The sequence below is a fragment of the Corythoichthys intestinalis genome, chromosome 15, assembly GCF_030265065.1.
Source record: "Corythoichthys intestinalis isolate RoL2023-P3 chromosome 15, ASM3026506v1, whole genome shotgun sequence".
NCBI classification, from domain to species: Eukaryota; Metazoa; Chordata; class Actinopteri; order Syngnathiformes; family Syngnathidae; genus Corythoichthys; species Corythoichthys intestinalis.
The window spans coordinates 6,034,633-6,052,903 of NC_080409.1; the positions used below are offsets into that span (position 1 = coordinate 6,034,633).

Here is an 18,271-nt window from a genome sequence, read left to right on the forward strand (position 1 = left end):
GTGTCTGTAAATGGGGGTCTCCAGGATAAAACTGACAAAATAAAAATAGTTCAGGGGCTTAATGCGCCATTAAACTGCTATGGCAGCATATAGACATATTGTTCTATCAAACACAACAGTTCTTTTGGCTTAAAATACAGCAGTTTCTTTTACAGAGGGGTGCAAGAGCAGAAACTGCTTTTTCAGTCTTGTCTGTGTTTTCCGCCAATTGCAGTACAGTGAGGAGCAGATGTATTTGCACACCTTGTGATTTTGCAAGTTTACCCACTTAGAATGTAGGTACAGGTCTGAAATTTCAATCATGGATGCGTTTCCACTAATAGAGACATAATCTAAAAAATGTAGAAATCACATTGTATGATTTTAAATAATTTATTTATAATTTACCAGGGTTCATAAGTATTTGTACCCCTGTGAATCAGCAATAATTACACTGCTGGCCAAAAGTAGTGGCAACCTTGCAATTCTGTCAGATAATGCTCAATTTCTCCCAGAAAATGATTGCAATTACCAATGCTTTGGTAGTAGTATCTTCATTTATTTTACTTGCAATGAAAAAACACAAAAGAGAATGAAAAAAAAAAATCAATCATTATCATTTTACACGAAACTCCAAAAATAGGCCAGACAAAAGTTTTGGCACCCTCAGCCTAATACTTGGTAGCACAAACTTTAAATGAAATAACTGTGAACAACCGCTTCCGGTATCCATCATTGAGATTCTTCGACCATTCTTCTTTGGCCAACGGCTCCAGGTCTCTGAGATTTGAAGGGTGCCTTCTCCAAACTGCCATTTTCAGATCTCCACAGGTGCTCTATGCCATAGAGCAATGAGTGGACTCATTGCTGGCCACTTTCGAAGTCTCCAGCGCTTTCTCTCAAACCATTTTCTAGTGCTTTTTGAAGTGTGTTTTGGGTGATTGTCCTGCTGGAAGACACATGACCTCTGAGGGAGACCCAGCTGTCTCACACTGGGCCCTACATTATGCTGCAAAATTTGTTGGTAGTCTTCAGACTTCATAATGTCATGCACACGATCAAGCAGTTCAGTGCCAGAGGGAGCAAAGCAACCCCAAAACATCAGGGAACCGCCGCCATGTTTGGCTTTGGGGACCGCGTTCTTCTCTTTGAAGGCTTTGTTTTTTTCCTGTAAACTGTATGTTGATGCATATTCCCAAAAAGCTCTACTTTTGTCTCATCTGACCAGAGAACATTCTTCCAAAATGTTTTTTGCTTTCTTAGGTAAGTTTTGGCCAACTCCAGCCTGGTTTTCTTATGTCTCTGGGTCAGAAGTGGGGTTTTCCTGGATACCCTACCATAGAGTCCCTTTGTACTCTCGGACTGCTGGACAGCTTGAACTTGTTTGGATGTTAGTCAAGGTTCTTTATCCACCATCCGTACGATCTTTCATTGAAATCTCTCATTAATTTTTATTTTTCGTCCACAACTAGGGAGCTTAGCCACAGTGCCGTGGGCTTAGCACTTATTAAAGACACTGCGCACGGTAGACACAGGAACATTCAGGTCTTTGGAGATGGACTTGTAACCATTAAGGAAGTGGGTCCCAGACCATTCTCACAGTGTTTGAAAAATACAGGGAGAACAGTGTGGCCGTGCCAGGCAACTTGTAGCCTTGAGATTGCCCATGCTACCTCACAATTTTGCTTCTCAAGTCCTCAGACAGTTCTTTGGTCTTCTTTCTTTTCTCCATACTCAATGTGGTACACACAAGGACACAGGACAGAAGTTGAGTCAACTTGAATCCATTTTAACAGGCTGCAAGTGGGATTTAGTTATTGCCACCACCTGTTATGTGCCACAGGTAAGTAACAGGTGCTGTTAATTACACAAATTAGGGAAGCATCACATGATTTTTCAAAGGGTGCCAATACTTTGGTCCGGCCAATTTTTGGAGTTTTGTGTAAAATGGTAATTATTTATTTTTTTTCCCATTCTCTTTTGTGTTTTTTCATTGCAGGCAAAATAAATGAAGATATTATTACCAAAGCATTTGTAATTGCAACCATCTTCCGGGAGAAATTGAGCATTATCTGACAGAATTGCAGGGGTGCCAATACTTTTGGCCAGCGCTGTGCGTGTGTGCGTGTGTGTGTGTGTGTGTGTGTGTGTGTGTGTGTGTGCGCGCGTGTGTGTGTGTGTGTGTGTGTGTGTGTGTGTGTGTGTAAAAAAAAATATGTATACTGTATATTTTTTTATATGGCGGAAAAGCACTCAGGTGACTTGAAGTTCCGCTCTGAGACCCCCAATTTAGCCAACTTTCAAAATTGTCCAATATGCATGTGTGATACATCATTGGAAAGCTTAAAATCTCAATTTTCTGGGGGAAGAAAAATTTTGAACAGGAGGGCATTTGGAAAAAAAAAAATGTTTTTTAAACAGTAAAACCCTATCTGGGGGTAAGAGCACGCACGGGCAGAATTACAGACGCCATGACTTTAATGAGATATTATCGCGTAGTTACCTTGTTTCGATCCAAAAACTCCATGTAGCATATATCAGTGAGTGTCAAGACAGAGCTGTAAATGGCCACAGCTGGATTTTGGGGGGATTTTATGGGTGAAACATGGTAAAATAACAAGGGTCACGATGCAGAAATTGCAGACATCAAGGAGCGGCCGAGATTTAATTTCATATATTTACCCTTTTAAACGTTTTTTTTTTTTTCAAATTTTTTTGTTTGGATAAATTATTTATCATCTAACATATCGGGAAAATACGACAGTAACAAAAGAAATACAATTAAGTTATGAGGTAGTTATGATAGTTATGAAGTAGATATCAGTGACTTTTTTACAGACGCCAAATCTTTCATTGTGACGTAATTTGTTTAAAAGTTTAAAATATACTTTTTGCGGTTTTGCTGTTTAATTTTTTTTTTTCTAATTCCCTCCTGTTAAAAAATGTCTCCCCCCAGAAAACTGAGATTTTAAACTTTCCAATGATGTATCACACATGCATATCGGACAATTTTAAAATTTGGCCAAATTGGGGGTCTCAGAGCGGAACTTTAAGTCACCTGAGTGTTTTCCGCCAGATATATATATATACTGGACTGTCTCAGAAAATTAGAATACACAATATTCTAATTTCCTGAGACAGTCAGGAAATTTGAATATTGTGTATTCTGAGACAGTCAGGAAATTAGAATATTGAGTATTCTAATTTCCTGAGACAGTCCTGTATATATACACAGGACTGTCTCAAAAAATTAGAATATTGTGTATTCTAATTTTCTGAGACAGTCCAGTATATGTATTTTTTAAAACCCGTGTTAGCTGTATCAATGAACTTGATGCTATAACATTTTTTCATGTATCTCAGTATACTTTGATTTGAAATATGGCTGTCCATGTTCACATTTGGGCAGAGCCCAATCTTTTGAGCGGCACAGCCCACAGTGTCAACAAGCGAGGAGTGAAAAGGAGAGACTTGGATGTAGAGGAGCTGAAGGACATCCTATCCCCACTTCTGCCCTTCATTCGAACTGAGCACATTTTGCCCCCACACAGCGATGTCCTCTCCGACGCGGTTAGCGGTCCTTCCGTCTTCTCTGATCGCTGTCTGCGTGCCCCCGCCACAGCGGTCTTACAACCTGTTCTGATTCACAGCTCAAAAGAGGTTTGATAAGCACCCCTCCATCAGACATGTTGCCGACGGCAGAAGGGGGTAAAGCAAATGCTTGGTTGAGGCAGAAGAACGCTGGCATCTACGTGCGTCCTCGCCTCTTCACCCCTTACGTAGAAGAGGCAAAGGTAACAGATGATGCAAATGATGTTCGCTTGATGTGCTAGTTCAAAAATGTGATTATACGAAAGAGCTGTTCGCAAACTCTTTAAAACTAAGTTCCTATTTGACTTCTCTCTGTTCAGTTGGTGCTTGACGAAATGATGGTAGAGCAGACTGATCTGGTGCGTTTGCGACTCGTGCGTATGTCCAACGTCCCGGACACCCTCTACATGGTCAACAACGCCGTGCCCCAGTGCTGTCACATGGTGAACCATCAGCAGATGACCGTCAACTCAGTTGCCGCTCCATCAGTTGTAGCAAATGAAATCCCAGGTAAGAATTTTTCGTTCTCTTTCAGGTTGCAGTGAGCCAGTTTCTCACTAGATACATTCCAAAATTGGAGGACATTTTGGCTTCATAATTCTTGAAAAAAAAAATCAATGTTATGGTTTTCTGCTCATTAACCTTATACCTTTTTTTAACGCACATTTTGTGAAACTAAGGGTCAATTTTTCTATGAGTATTTATAAACTACAAAAACAGGTCAAACATGTTTATTCCTAAATCAAAAGATTATGTCATGAACTTTTTTCCAAAATTTTTACAATTTTGAAAGTGTCACAACAAGTTAAAGTTGAAGAGTTTCAAATGCCAAATATGGAAAATCACACACATTGCTAGATTACTGATAAACAAAAATGAAAGAATAAAAATGATGGTCATTTACCGTACTTTTAACTGAGGTCCTTATCTCTTTTTGCCGTCATCAGTCACCGTTTGAATTTTTGCACAAACTCGTCAGCCGCTTTGTGGTCGGCGCTACTTGCCTCACCGTGCCTAACAGAGTAAACTAGAAACTGCAATTTCTGGGGAAATTACTCAAAGGATTTGTTGTGGGGAGATACAGATCTTCGCCCTCCCCAGGGTGGTTTGGGGACATTTCGGGGGACACGTCCTGGTCATATCAGGTCATTTGGGGGGGCGTGTCCTGGTCATATCAGGTCATTGGGAAATTTGGGCGGGTGTGTCCTTGTCATATCAGGTCATTTGGGGGCATTTAGGCGGCGTGTCGTAGTCATATCAGGTCATTTGGGGGCATTTAGGCGGCGTGTCGTAGTCATATCAGGTCATTTGGGGACAATTGGGGGGCGTGTCCTTGTCACATCAGGTCATTTGGGGGGCGTGTCCTGGTCATATCAATTCAATTGGGGACATTTGGGGGGCATGTCCTAGGCATATCAGATCATTTGGGGACATTAGGGGGCGTGTCCTTATCATATGTCATTTGGGGACATTAGGGGGCGTGTCCTTATCATATGTCATTTGGGGACATTTGGGGGCGTGTCCTGTTCATATCAGGTCATTTAGGGACATTTGAGGGGCGTGTCCTAGTCATGTGCAATAATTTGGGGACATTTGGGGGGGGCGTGTCCTAGTCATATCAGGTCATTTGGGGGGGGGCGTGTCCTGGTCATATCAGGTCATTGGGACATTTGGGCGGATGTGTCCTTGTCATATCAGGTCATTTGTGACATTTGGAGGGCGTGTCCTTGTCATATCAGGTCATTTGGGGGCATTTAGGCGGTGTGTCGTAGTCATATCAGGTCATTTGGGGACAATTGGGGTGCGTGTCCTTGTCACATCAGGTCGTTTGGGGGGCGTGTCCTGGTCATATCAATTCAATTGGGGACATTTGGGGGGCGTGTCCTAGGCATATCAGATCATTTGGGGACATTGGGGGGCGTGTCCTTATCATATGTCATTTGGGGACATTAGGGGGCGTGTCCTTATATGTCATTTGGGGACATTTGGGGGGCGTGTCCTAGTCATATCAGGTCATATAGGGACATTCGGGGGCGGGTCCTAGTCATATCGGGTCATTTGGGGGTCGTGTCCTGGTCATATAAGGTCATTTGGGAACATTTGGGGGGGCCTGTTGCTGGTCATAGGTCATTTGGGGACATTTAGAGTATATCTGGTGATTTCGACGATTTAATAACGTGCCGATTGTTGATGTGTTACGGCCATATTTTTTTGGCAAGATCAACGAAAACGCACCCCTTTCCATACTTTTCTATTATCTCTTGCTTTGTATCGACAAAATTACTCTTCTTTTCTATTCCTCTTTTCACCATTTTCTTGGGGACCATCGTAAATAAAAGTTAAATCATACGCTTACGAGAATGCAGGACAGGGTTTTAGGGGTAAGGTAGAGTGAGAAATTTAATCAAGGCAAACTACTTGATGAATTTGCTTTAGCCATTCTTCTTGAAAACTGAAATCCAGCATTTTATGGGATTCACAGTTTTCGTATTCATCTACCATGATACTGTACAAAGATGATTTTCAACTGGGTTGCTTTCATGTTGTGGGACACACATCTCACCTTCAGTAATATTTGAAATATTAATTTCATTAAAACAAATATTCCTACAGTTCCATGGCAAAGCAGTGAAACAAACAATAACCCCAAAAATGAAATAATATTTAATTTGAACTGTTTTGAGATTCAGTTCGGTCATTAGGTGGTAAATGAGATAAATGGCATTTTTGAGAGTACTCCAAAAGTAATTGGTATTTATTTTTAAAAAAAATCAAGCATTCTTTGCTCTTAGTTTTATTTTTTTTTTAGATTTGGTCTCAGGACAAGTACATTTACTAAAAAAAAAACTGCATTTTTTTTTAGCTTTTTAAATACAGTGGGGCAAATAAGTATTTAGTCAACCACTAACTGTGTTCTCCCACTTGAAAATATTAGAGAGGCCTGTAATTGTCAACATGGCTAAACATCAACCACAAGAGACAGAATGTGAAAAAAAACAGAATATCACATTGTTTGATTTTTAAAGAATTTATTTGCAAATCATGGTGGAAAATAAGTATTTGGTCAATACCAAAAGTTCACCTCAATACTTTGTTATGTACCATTTGTTGGCAATAACGGAGGCCAAACGTTTTCTGTAACTCTTCACAAGCTTTTCACACACTGTTGCTGGTATTTTGACCCATTCCTCCATGCAGATCTCCTCTAGAGCAGTGATGTTTTGGGGCTGTCGTCAGGCAACACGGACTTTCAACTCCCTCCACAGATTTTCTATGGGGTTGACATCTGGAGACTGGCTAGGCCACTCCAGGACTTTGAAATGCTTCTTACGAAGCCACTTCTTTGTTGCCCTGGCTGTGTGTTTGGGATCATTGTCATGCTGAAAGACCCAGCCACGTCTCATCTTCAATGCCCTTGCTGATGGAAGGAGATTTTCACTCAATCTCTTGATACATGCCCCCATTCATTCTTTCCTTTACACCAGGGCTGTCCAAACGTTTTGCCAAGGGGGCCAGATTTGGCGTGGTAAAAATTGTGGGGGGCCGACCTTGGCTCACGTCCTTTTTACGTAGAACAATATATTTAAGCAAAATTGAGCAAGCCACTCAGTGTCTCACATTTGCTTTATTATTTTTTTAATGAATAATTTCAACAATCTCTTAATTAGCCTTTGTGGCGTTCTCTTTCAACACTCGGCCTCTTGCGAAATATTACTGCTGTGAAATTAAACTAGCTTCAAGTTGCTTCAATTTCTCGCTGCGTATATTCCCTGTAATCTTGTCCTACATGTAAGCGTGTCTTGTTTGGTAATATCGCCTCACATTGAAATCTTTAAAAACAGCAACTCTCTCTTTGCAAATGAGGCAAGACACAGTTGTTGCGTATTTTAGTGAGGAAATAGTCCAATTTCCACCTATCCTTGAAGCGCCAGCCGTCACAGTCAACTTTCTTTTTTGTTGTTGATTGTCACCATTTTAGAAAATGGAAGTAATGGGTCACACGGAGTAATGTTGCTTAGCACTTAAATACCTGCAACATGAAGCAATTATCAGAGAATCCCAAAATTTGAAAAATAAAGTCCTAATGAAACCTAGTTTTCAAATTTGTAAAAAGTCAAAATTAATATGTGTAATAAGCGCTCTAATATCTATAACCCATGCTAAATCATGTTTTTTTTCTCATGGAACCTGCAGACGCATGTGTTGACTTGCATCCATCATTTTTTTTTTTTTTTTTTTTAAAAAGAAATGTCAAAATTCTAAATTAGTCTCAAAATCGTGAAATTTTAAGTGTATCAAATGTTATACATTTGGCAGTAAAGGGTTAAAGTGCTGCTGCATTTTAGTGGGTAAATGAGGAGCAGCATTTCGTGTGTAAGCTACTTCATATGCTGGTTGCAGTACTGCTGACCAATTTATCAAGTCTGTGTGCGGGCCAGACGTTATTGATTTTATGACAGAGGCTGGGGGCTGGATGAAATTTGACCACAGGCCGCATTTGGCCCCGGGGCCGGACTTTGGACATGTATGCTTTACACAGATCAGTCATCCTGGTCCCTTTGAGGAAAAACAACCCCAAAGCATGATGTTTCCACCCCCATGCTTCACAGTGGATATGGTGCAATTCAGGATTCTATTTCCTCCAAACACGAGAACCTGCGTTTCTACCAAAAAGTTCTATTTTGGTTTCATCAGACCATAACACATTCTCCCAGTCCTCTTCTGGATCATCCAAATGCTCTCTATCACAGGGGTCCCCATTGACCGGGCCACGTGGCGCATTTGGTACCGGGCCGCGCAGAAATAATAAATAATTTATTAACGACTGCATTCTGGCCAATTGACTTTGGCCTGTGCCGCTTAACACACCAATATCCCTGTCTACTCTCGATATACAACTACAGGATAGGTCGTCATAGAATTGCATTGATTGGGATGTTAGCACCAAATCTCGTTTTGTATATCAATGTGCGCTTGGCCTCGATAATAACGTATGATGTAGGTCGTCGCCAATCACATTTCTTCCCGGAAATAATTAGCCCCCACACTAGAATGACTGAATAACAGTCTTTGGACAGACTTTTTACGGGGAAAAGGGAACCTGACGAGCCAAAAGATGTGCCTACAACGTCGAAAAAAACAAAATTTATGCTACTTCCCAATCACTAAAGACCCACGAACTGCGAAGGAGTGAATTCGTGACCCGTATGTGAATTAACCGAGTAATTGGAGCATGTCTGTGCAACAGGAATATCAGCTTGTAGAGATTGCAAATCGCGGCGACCTTAAACGTACATTTGAGACAACAACTCTACCGAAGTTCTGGATTAGTCATTTCGGAATATCCTGACATCGCTAGGAGCGCGCTGAAAACTGTGCTAAAATTTCCAACATCGTGTATTTGTGATGCTAGCTTCTCTCACGCTCCCATCTCGGGACCATCTCGTCTCAACGAAACAAACTCAGGCCTCCCACTGATTCAGCGGGTGAGTTGTATTTTTTCCCTGCACTTAACACGACGGGGCTAAAAACAAATGCTATTTTATATTTGCTGTATTTTTCTGCCACACATTGCCGGTGTTCTGACAAAGTTGGCATGCGCGTAACGTTAAAAAGCACCGCGAATGCAGCGATTCCAAAGTACACACTACAAACTTTCTTTAAAGAAAGAAATATTAACTTACGTTTGCCATGTTAGGTGCACACAACAACTGCACGTAGCCCTCTCACTTCACGACTTCGCCGTGTCGTTAAGCATTAATGTACGCCATTTCCGTGTTGCACATGTATGTTTATGATGTAAATAGTTTTTTACCACCATTGGATAACATTGAGAGTCCAACTGAATATAAAAGAGGGCTTTTTTCACCGCCACAAAAGCTTTGGGAGCAAAATTTTATAAGGGTGCAAAATTTGACAGGACACCGGTCCGTGAAAAAAAAGACCCAAATCACACCGGTCCGAGGTGCAAAAAAGGTTGGGGACCTCTGCTCTAGCACACGTCCAGGCCCGTCTGCGGTTTACTTTCTTCAGCAGGGGGACATGCCCGGCAGTGCAGGATTTTAGTCCCTGGCGGCGCATTGTGTTACTGATAGTAGCCTTTGTTACTGTGGTCCCAGCTCTCTGTAGGTCTGTAGGAAAATACTTATTTTCCACTATGATGTGCAAATAAATTCTTTAAAAATCAAACAATGTGATTTTCTGTTTTTTTTTTTTTTTTTTCCACATTCTGTCTCTCATGGTTGAGGTTTACCCATGTTGACAATTACAGGCCTCTCTAATATTTTGAAGTGGGAGAACTTGCACAATTATTGGTTGACTAAATACTTATTTGCCCCACTGTATTTGTAAAGTAAAAGTTCAAGGGTGGGATGTAAAACTTGGTCATGTAAACCTATTTATGAATAGTGAACTGCACTATAGTGAGGAAACCCTGTTTCTCCTCGATTACCTCAGCAAATAGACATAGAGCTGATGACAGTTGACATACTGTAAGTCCCACTGTCACGTCAGAGGGTACTTTACTGAATTTGATTGATTGGACTTCACTGTGGCACAACCTTTTGTTTTTAAAATTAACTCCCCAAAAAAGCGCAAAATCACAGTTTTAATACCTTTTCGCTGTTGGCCAGGAAGCTGGCATCAGTAACCGGAAGAGATGTAATCAAAGAAAGACTTTTTCGAGCGCAGCACGCTCATCCATTTAGTTTCATTTCTGCCCTCAAAACAAAACGTACTGTGTTTGTTTCAAAATAAGCAAGCCTGAAAAGAACACTGGTGAGTTGGAAGGGCGCATCACCTCCCAACTACACATAAAACATTGTCAAAATGTGACTAAAACTATGTTGCATTATCGTCTAGTTATCGTCTCGTCATCATTGACGAAAACAACACTGGTGTGAGAGGTGCAAGATTCAAACATATAATTTGTGTCGGGAAAATATGTAATAAGTGGACTTTTAATTCTGATGTGCGTCATGCAGTGCCTCAGCTTCCGGTGGTGAAAGAGATGATTCGGAGGCTCCAGGAACTGAGACACACGGAGCAAGTCCAACGGGCTTACGCCCTCAACTGCGGCGAGGGTGCAACCGTCAGCTACGAGCTGCAGCTGCGAGTTCTCCGGGAGTTCGGTCTGGCCGACGGAGCCGCCGAACTTTTACAGGTCAGCGGAGGATAAGGTAGCAGATGAGAGTGGAGGTGTGACATGTTTTTTTTCCCATTTTTTTCAGAATCCCAACAAATTCTTTCCCGACGAGCGATTCGGAGACGAGAGTCCGATTCTAGCTCTGCGCCAGGTGGGTCGATGTCGTGTAAACAGCAGCCCGGCCATGGATAGCATGTTCACAGAGTTGGAAGGCGTAGCGGGCTTCCACCTGCCGCTACCTCCCCCGCCTCCTCCTTATCACCCACCCGCTACGCCTGGCCACTCTCAGCTCAAAGGCGCCTGGCGACCCCGCGTTCCCGTGCCCACCCCCACCCGTTCCTTCTCCTATCCCTGCAACCGCACCGTTAGCCAGCGCCATGCGGCGGCCAAGCATGGCGGCTCGGACTTCTCCTCCGTGCCCAGACCCCAGCCCCCAGACTGCACCGAACCGCAACCTATGGGCCGAGCCTTGCTTTCAGAACAGCAAGCGGTGAGTGTGTTTGTTCTGTCGTTGGGCTTTAACAACAGTTTTTGACAACGTGAACCAGGAAGTAGACCCGCCGGTATGATATTCTGATGGTATGATAACCTTAAACCAAACTATCACGGAATCACGTTATTGCAATTACAGCTCTAAAATGTGTTACGTTTAGATATCTGGGTTAAAAAAAACAACTTTTTCCATTGAGAATCATTTAGATTTTTCAATACATATTAACAAATTGAAACATAATTTTACCTTAACATTATACTCGAAAAAAAGATTCAAATTAAATTTTGCTGCTTCGAGTATTCGTTTAATTAAAGTGTCGTTCTGATGGTTTATTTTGAATTGTTTGCATTTAGTTTTATTGATTTGGGTCAACGCTGCCTACTGGTCTGCCTCATTTCTCATGGTTGAATCTAATTGCTCTCTGTTAAGACCAACATAAGCTAAGTCAGGAGTTTTTTGCGGGAATATGTGTCTGAACCATTTGTTAAGAGCATTGTAAATAAAATTTTAAAAGGTTGGCATTTTATAACATTTAAGCTAGCGGTCTTTTGCTATGCAAGTTAGCTAATTGTTTTTTTTTGTACATTGATCCTCTTTTTTTTTTTAATACCGTTTGAGGCTCAGCTTAGGTATTTTAATTTTTCATGTTCTTTATTTAATTACTCGATTATTCGAACTAACTAGTTCATCGATTAATCGACTACTAAAATAGTCGATAGCTGCAGCCCTAAAAAGCACATGTCTATGACTCGTATCATGTTTACATTATAAACACACTCCAGAGAGAAAAAAACACCTCGTTTTACTACCGCTAGACACACTAAAAACGCTGGAGTTAGAGCGGAATTTCAGGATTTTTGACATTAGGGTTAATCTTCGATTTAGCAGGGGTTTAATTAGTTGGTGGAGTTGATTTTAACAAATTCTGTTTCGTTTGCAAGTTATTTGTTAGTTTCAGGGCTCCAGACTGGCTAAGATAGCACAAGTCAATGGCACCATTATAGCATGCTAATAAAAAACAGCATATCCACACATGAAATTCATCGATGACCCATGCAATCCATAGCGTTGGCTATGTTTTCAAGTTATTAAAACTTACCATTGCATGTCAATAATTGCAGTTGGGTCAACATTTGTAATCCAGAAGCTCTGCAGAGGAGCAGGATGGAGTGATACCACATCGTTTTTTTTTTTTTTTCCACCGCTGATTTTTTATGTCGTAGCCAGCAGCAAGTGACCAGCTTATATTTTTCCTTTTTCTTCATAGGGAACTTGCGGAAACTTTCCTATGCCCAATTATTCTGTATGTTTCCACAGCCTCTAAATGCACATTTCGCCATGTTGCTGGCCGTCAGTTAACTCAGCAGACTGATGCTGCATTCGAGGAAGGTCGGAAGTCAGACTTTCCAACCTCTGATCTGGAAAAATATCAGTAATACACCTCCACTCTTTGATCGCTTATGAGAACTTGAAGTCAGGTTTGCTGGAGGTCAAAATGTCTTTTGAAGGCCAAAATAAAAAACAACTTGTGGCGATCAGCCATCTTTGCTGTTTACATTAGCTTGGAATCGCAACTGGTACCCTCCGAGCGGGATATAACTTCCCACCTTCCTTTGATGCAGCGTGAGAACGAGTCACAGAACCACTCCTCTTTATTGGGGTCGTATTACGCATCTAAAAAAATAATGCTGCAGAATGAAATTACGGCAGTTTGGTGTGACATTGTTTTGGCCGCATGGGTGTTTTGAAACAATGATCTGTGTTTTGAATTTATTTGGCTATGTTGGATCTGTTTGTAGATCTGTATCGTTTTTTTATTGGCATGCTATAATGGTGCCATTGACTCACACTAGCCTTGCCACTCCGGAGCCCTGAAACTAACAAATAACTTGCAAACGAAATGGAATTTGTTGAAATCAACTCCACCAACTAACTAAACCCCTGCTAACTCGAAGATTAAGCTTAATTTCAAAAATCCTGAAATTCCGCTTTAACTCTCGTAGCTGGTGAGAAACGCTCATGACAGTGTTTACTAACCTTTAATTTTCTATAAATGCAAAATCATAATGGAGGTATTGCCTCCTCGGCAGCCACCCTCCGCAAACATGTTTTACATGTTAGTTGGCCCTCCTCCTCTAAGCTGCAGCCGTCTGTAACTTTTCCGTAGGCAAAGTATTCACATACCAGTGTTTTCTTTGATGGGGGGAAAAAGTTGAGGAGTTTCCACTCCTCCAGCCATCGTGTAGCACAGCTGACTCACTGACACTGAGCATCAATCGTTTGGGGAGGGTTGAGCCTTGCAGCTGCAAGCGAGGGATTTCTCCTTGGGTTTATGGTACAAAAAAACACAACAACTCGCACCTTAGGGACTGTATGACAGAATTTTTTGCAGTTTTGAAACCGTGGTATACCACGGTAAACCTAGTTGTATCGCCATATTGTGAGCTTTGTATCGTAAATCGTATCATATCATGAGGTACCAAGGGCTTCCCCCCCTCATCTGGTGTTGAATGAAAGAGGTAGTATTCGTCTATACACTGGTCAAAAATGGCGTCTTTATGACGAGTACAACATACGTTATGGCCTAGAGAAATCAAAGGAGATGCCGGCGTCCCCATTTGTAGGGCGCGGAGTGTATAGGGTTAATTCCCATTTTTTACTAACTACTACAACACATACTCTGTGACCTGGGCTGGCCACTGTCCCTTAAGCAGGCATGAAAATCTCTCACCTTTCGGCGAAATTTGCCATTTTGAAGTCAAAAAGGGTGGTGGGGGCAGGGGTCGGAAGAGTCTTTTAATGTTGAACTCTTGGTTTGAGCGGGGAAAGCGGCACAAAGCCAAAAAAGCGCACCTGAGTGGCCAAAGCATTGACTTTTTTCAACTAAACAAAGGAGGGTACACTGTTCTGTCCTGTTTCTTCAATGCCAAGCTTGGCTGCACGTTGGCCGTGAACGAACACCTAAATCGGCGTCACCCAGTTGTAATTTTGGAAGACGACAGGAGAGTCCATCTAACTAACGACATTTTTTTATTGAAGTTGCTAAGCCTGTTGCGATATGCAATAAGTCCATTTATCGCATGGTAAATAAAAATGAGGGCGGTAATTTTCACGGCTGCGTTTTATTGTCACGCGTGCGTGCAGCATGAGACTGCAGTTCCTTTTCACAGATGTTTATTGGTCATCAACACGCCGTAGATATAAAGTTCAGACATACAAAGTAAGGAAATCATCTATATTATACAATGTAAACTAGTGCTGTCAAATTCATCGCGTTAACGGGCGGTAATTAATCTTTTAAATTAATCACGTTAAAATATTTGACGCGTTTAACGCATGCGCGGAATGACCAGCTCATGCATTGCCTCTAACAGATTACAATGATACCGTTTTTTTTTTGGCACATTGAGACCTAAGGGCAGAGAAATGCGAGGGGACGCAGGCATTCATTGGACCGTGCCGTTTATTGGCATAAGCTTTGACAACTCTTTCCCAACAAACATAACTTTTGTGGCGAGCGACGTGGGGAAGAATGACAGGGGACAACCATTTTCTTATCACGCTTCATTAAACACAATGCAGAATATGTACCATTTGTAGCCACCACTGACAGTCATGGTTGCCCAACTTCCCATCATGCATTTGGGCGGAACACTTAAGTCGCTGCAGTATCATTTAGTGAAAGCGCAACAAAAATAATATTCCTATCTGTCAAAAAAAATAATGTTCACAAAAAGAAAAGCGCTCAATGCAAAGAGAACTGGCATTCCCAATCAAAATAGCTATTCAAAATCCACATAAAACTTACTCGGACTTTGGTCAAACTCTATTCAAACATTTTGTTTAGCTCAACAAATACACAAGATGGCAATATTTACCTTGTGGTGTATTTCAATCACTACCTAACATAGTTAAAGAAACTGTGGAAGAACAGCAGGGAGCCCATAATAAACTGTGGAAGAACAGCAGGGAGCCCATGTGACGTCCCGCTCAGCGACATCAACAATGGCGATCTATTAGTTTATTTTTTGGATGAAAATTTTACAAATTTTATTAAAACAAAAACATTAAGAGGGATTTTAATATAAAATTACTATACTTGTACTCACATTTATCTTTTAAGAACTACAAGTCTTTCTATCCATGGATCCCTTTAACAGAAAAAATGTAAATAATGTTAATGCCATCTTGTGGATTTATTGTTATAACAAACAAATATAGTACTTTTGTACAGTATGTTGAATGTAGATATCAGTCTTGTATCTTATCTTTCCATTCCAACAATAATTTACAGATAAATATGGCATATTTTAGAGATGGTTTAAATTGTGATTAATTACGATTAATTAATTTTTAAGCTGTGATTAACTCGATTAAAAATTTTAATCGTTTGACAGCCCTAATGTAAACGTTAGCATTGCTACATTGAGGCTAATGGGGAAAAAAGACAACCTACTTTAGCCTGCTATAAAACATTGGCAGTTTTCTCCAAAACGCAAACTTGTGGTTAAAAGGTGACACTTCAAACATGAAAAGTCGCTGGTTAACAGCATTTGCAAACGAAAAAAATGGGGGGAAAAAAAAAAAAAAAAGATTACTAATACCACATGCAATGACAAAAAGAGCTTTTTTTGCAGAGTGTAAAGCTTACGGTGAGCGTATTAGCGAACGTACTTCCGGTGAACATTTCAAAATAAAAGCACAACATGTTCATCATATAAATAACAATTTCTGGAGTTAATCCCACATACTTCAGAATTCAGATTGTACACCAAGAATAGCTTTAAAATGACACCCTTTATGAAAAATATGATTGGCAATGATTATAATACAATCATATATAGGAGTATACTATAACATTATTACTAAATATTTTTTTAAAGAATTGTTTTGAATCCTATTGGAAAGGCGAAGTCAGTGTTTTGAATCTGTTTACATTCCATTCTTTTGCGCTAGTTAATGCTATCAGCTTTTGACCTCATTGTGTGTTTGTTATTTTTGTCGTTATTTACGTGTTTATTTGTACTTTAATAAAAAAATTGTGTTCCAAAATGATTTTGTGAATTAATAAGCCTCATCAAAGGAAAAAAAAAATTGATTAGTTGACTAATCATAAAAATAGTCGGCTGACTAATTGGGAGAAAATTAGCCGTTTGGGACAGCCCTAGTTGTACAGTGTACCGGAACAAATGTTCTCTCCACCCTTCTCACCTTTTTAACCTCTGACCCATTTTCATGCCTGCTTAAAGGGTTATCATAAAGGGAGGAGGAAGAGAGCACATAAAACCTTTTAAAAAGTTATGACAAAGGTGATAAAAGTGTGTTTTTTTTCTTCCCCCACAGATGGGCATGGAGCCTGTTATGAGGGAATTTATGCCTGACATCGCGCTGGGCGTCTCAGTCATGTCGCTGAGGGAACAGCATGTTTCCGAGATTGACCGGGAAAGCCCTCGCAGCCCCATGGGTCCCCCCGGCCACCATCTGACGATGGGGCCCTGCCCCTCTGTTCGCCACAATCACGGCCCGGGACACGGACACTCCTGCAAAAGGCACGCACCTGATCCCAAGCCGGAGGTACCGCCGGAGTTCCCCGACCTGTACGACTTCTCCCGGCGACCGTCGTCTCCGGGCTCCGCGCGCACTCTGTCCACGTTCGCCGGACCGGACCTCTACAGCCACAGCGTCGCCCCCTTCACTCAGACTTACATCAACGACTCTCATTGCCAGGGTCACGCACAGGGACGGACCGGCCCGGACCCGCTACGGCTGGACGTCCTTGGCGTGACCTCTCAGAGGCACGACGCGGCGGGCCTCTCAGGGCCGCAGCCCAGGGCAGGACACGCTCCGAGGGGCCGCGCCGAAGAGACGGACCTGACTCACGGCTTAAGCCGCCTGCGTTCGTCCGGCGGAAACGCGGACGGTTACGAGGACAGAACGGCCGGGACTCGAGACGTTTCGGAAGACTCGGTTCTCGCCGGAGAATCGCAGCAGCCTCACAGAAACAGCCTCACCGAGGACGCAGCCCGAGAACGCAGGTCGCCCGGAAAGCCCGACTACCCGTACAAAAAGTCTGCACTTTAACCCCGGCGATTGAGTTGAGAAAAGGGAATGACTGACAGCCTGTTGTATTGAATGACCGAGCACTAAATAGTATGTGTGTACGCGCGTGTGTCTGTGTGCGTTTAACAGAAGCATGGGCAAAAACGATGGCCATCATACGGTGTCCAGTTTGTCCTACCTCTGCCAATTGACTTAATCCGTCGCGCAGTCAGTCAAGGGGCAATTGTCCATCTCTACTCAGATGTGTGTGCTGATTTGTGTTTGGAGTCGATACCTTGTCAAGCGTGCGCTTCTCAACACCTCACGTAGCTCAGTTTTCAAGCGCCGGCTGAACAAGGACTCCATTCACGGCGATGAGGGTCAGATGGCAGGATGAGATTGCCCGTTTACAAAAGGCCACACAATCTGGAGGGGGAGCATTGTGATAAAAATCTGATGTAAATGTCCCCTGGCGTCGTAGCATCCCGCACGACTCGTTTCCATCGTGCCGTTTCTGAAATCGGATCCGACGCAAAGTAGGTCACGGGAGCTCGTCTTCACGTGTCCGATAACTGTAACTGCCAAGTCCAAACGATTGCGGCGACTCCATTGCGGGCTTTTCTGGTAGTTTGAGCAAGAAACACTGTCAAAGGGATCCAAGGATAGAAAGACATGTAGTTCTTAGAACATAAATGCCAGTAAGAGTTATACTAATTTGATATTAAAACCTAATTTTTTGGCTTAAAATTTTACAAATTTTATTAAAACGAAAACATTAAAAGGGGTTTTAATATCAAACTACTAACTACAATTTCTGTAGAAATTACTCTAGGTCTTTAGTGTGTGGAGATACAGATCTTATCCCCGCCCAGGTCGGTTTTGGGACATTTCGGGGACAATAACAGGTCACATCCTGTTGATTTGGGGACATTTCAGGGACATGTCCAGGTCATTTGGGGACATTTAGGGGTGTGTCGTGGTCATATCACGTCATTTGGGGGGTGGCATGTCCTGGTCATATCAGG

At 41.9% G+C, this 18,271-nt stretch overlaps 1 protein-coding gene across 3 annotated transcripts in view; it reads left to right on the forward strand.

Moving 5' to 3' along the window:
- The window catches only part of btbd7 (BTB (POZ) domain containing 7), an 89,192-nt gene extending 70,921 nt beyond the window's left edge, over positions 1–18,271 (forward strand). For 2 of the 3 annotated variants that reach the window (XM_057858743.1, XM_057858744.1), the window contains 6 exons: positions 3,389–3,549; positions 3,630–3,773; positions 3,891–4,080; positions 10,554–10,732; positions 10,800–11,204; positions 16,551–18,271. In XM_057858743.1, coding sequence (XP_057714726.1) covers positions 3,389–3,549; positions 3,630–3,773; positions 3,891–4,080; positions 10,554–10,732; positions 10,800–11,204; positions 16,551–17,288 — 1,817 coding nt within the window. In that variant the 3' untranslated portion in view covers positions 17,289–18,271. The remainder of the gene's footprint in view (positions 1–3,388; positions 3,550–3,629; positions 3,774–3,890; positions 4,081–10,553; positions 10,733–10,799; positions 11,205–16,550) is intronic. The other variant, XM_057858745.1, reaches the window with a different exon arrangement.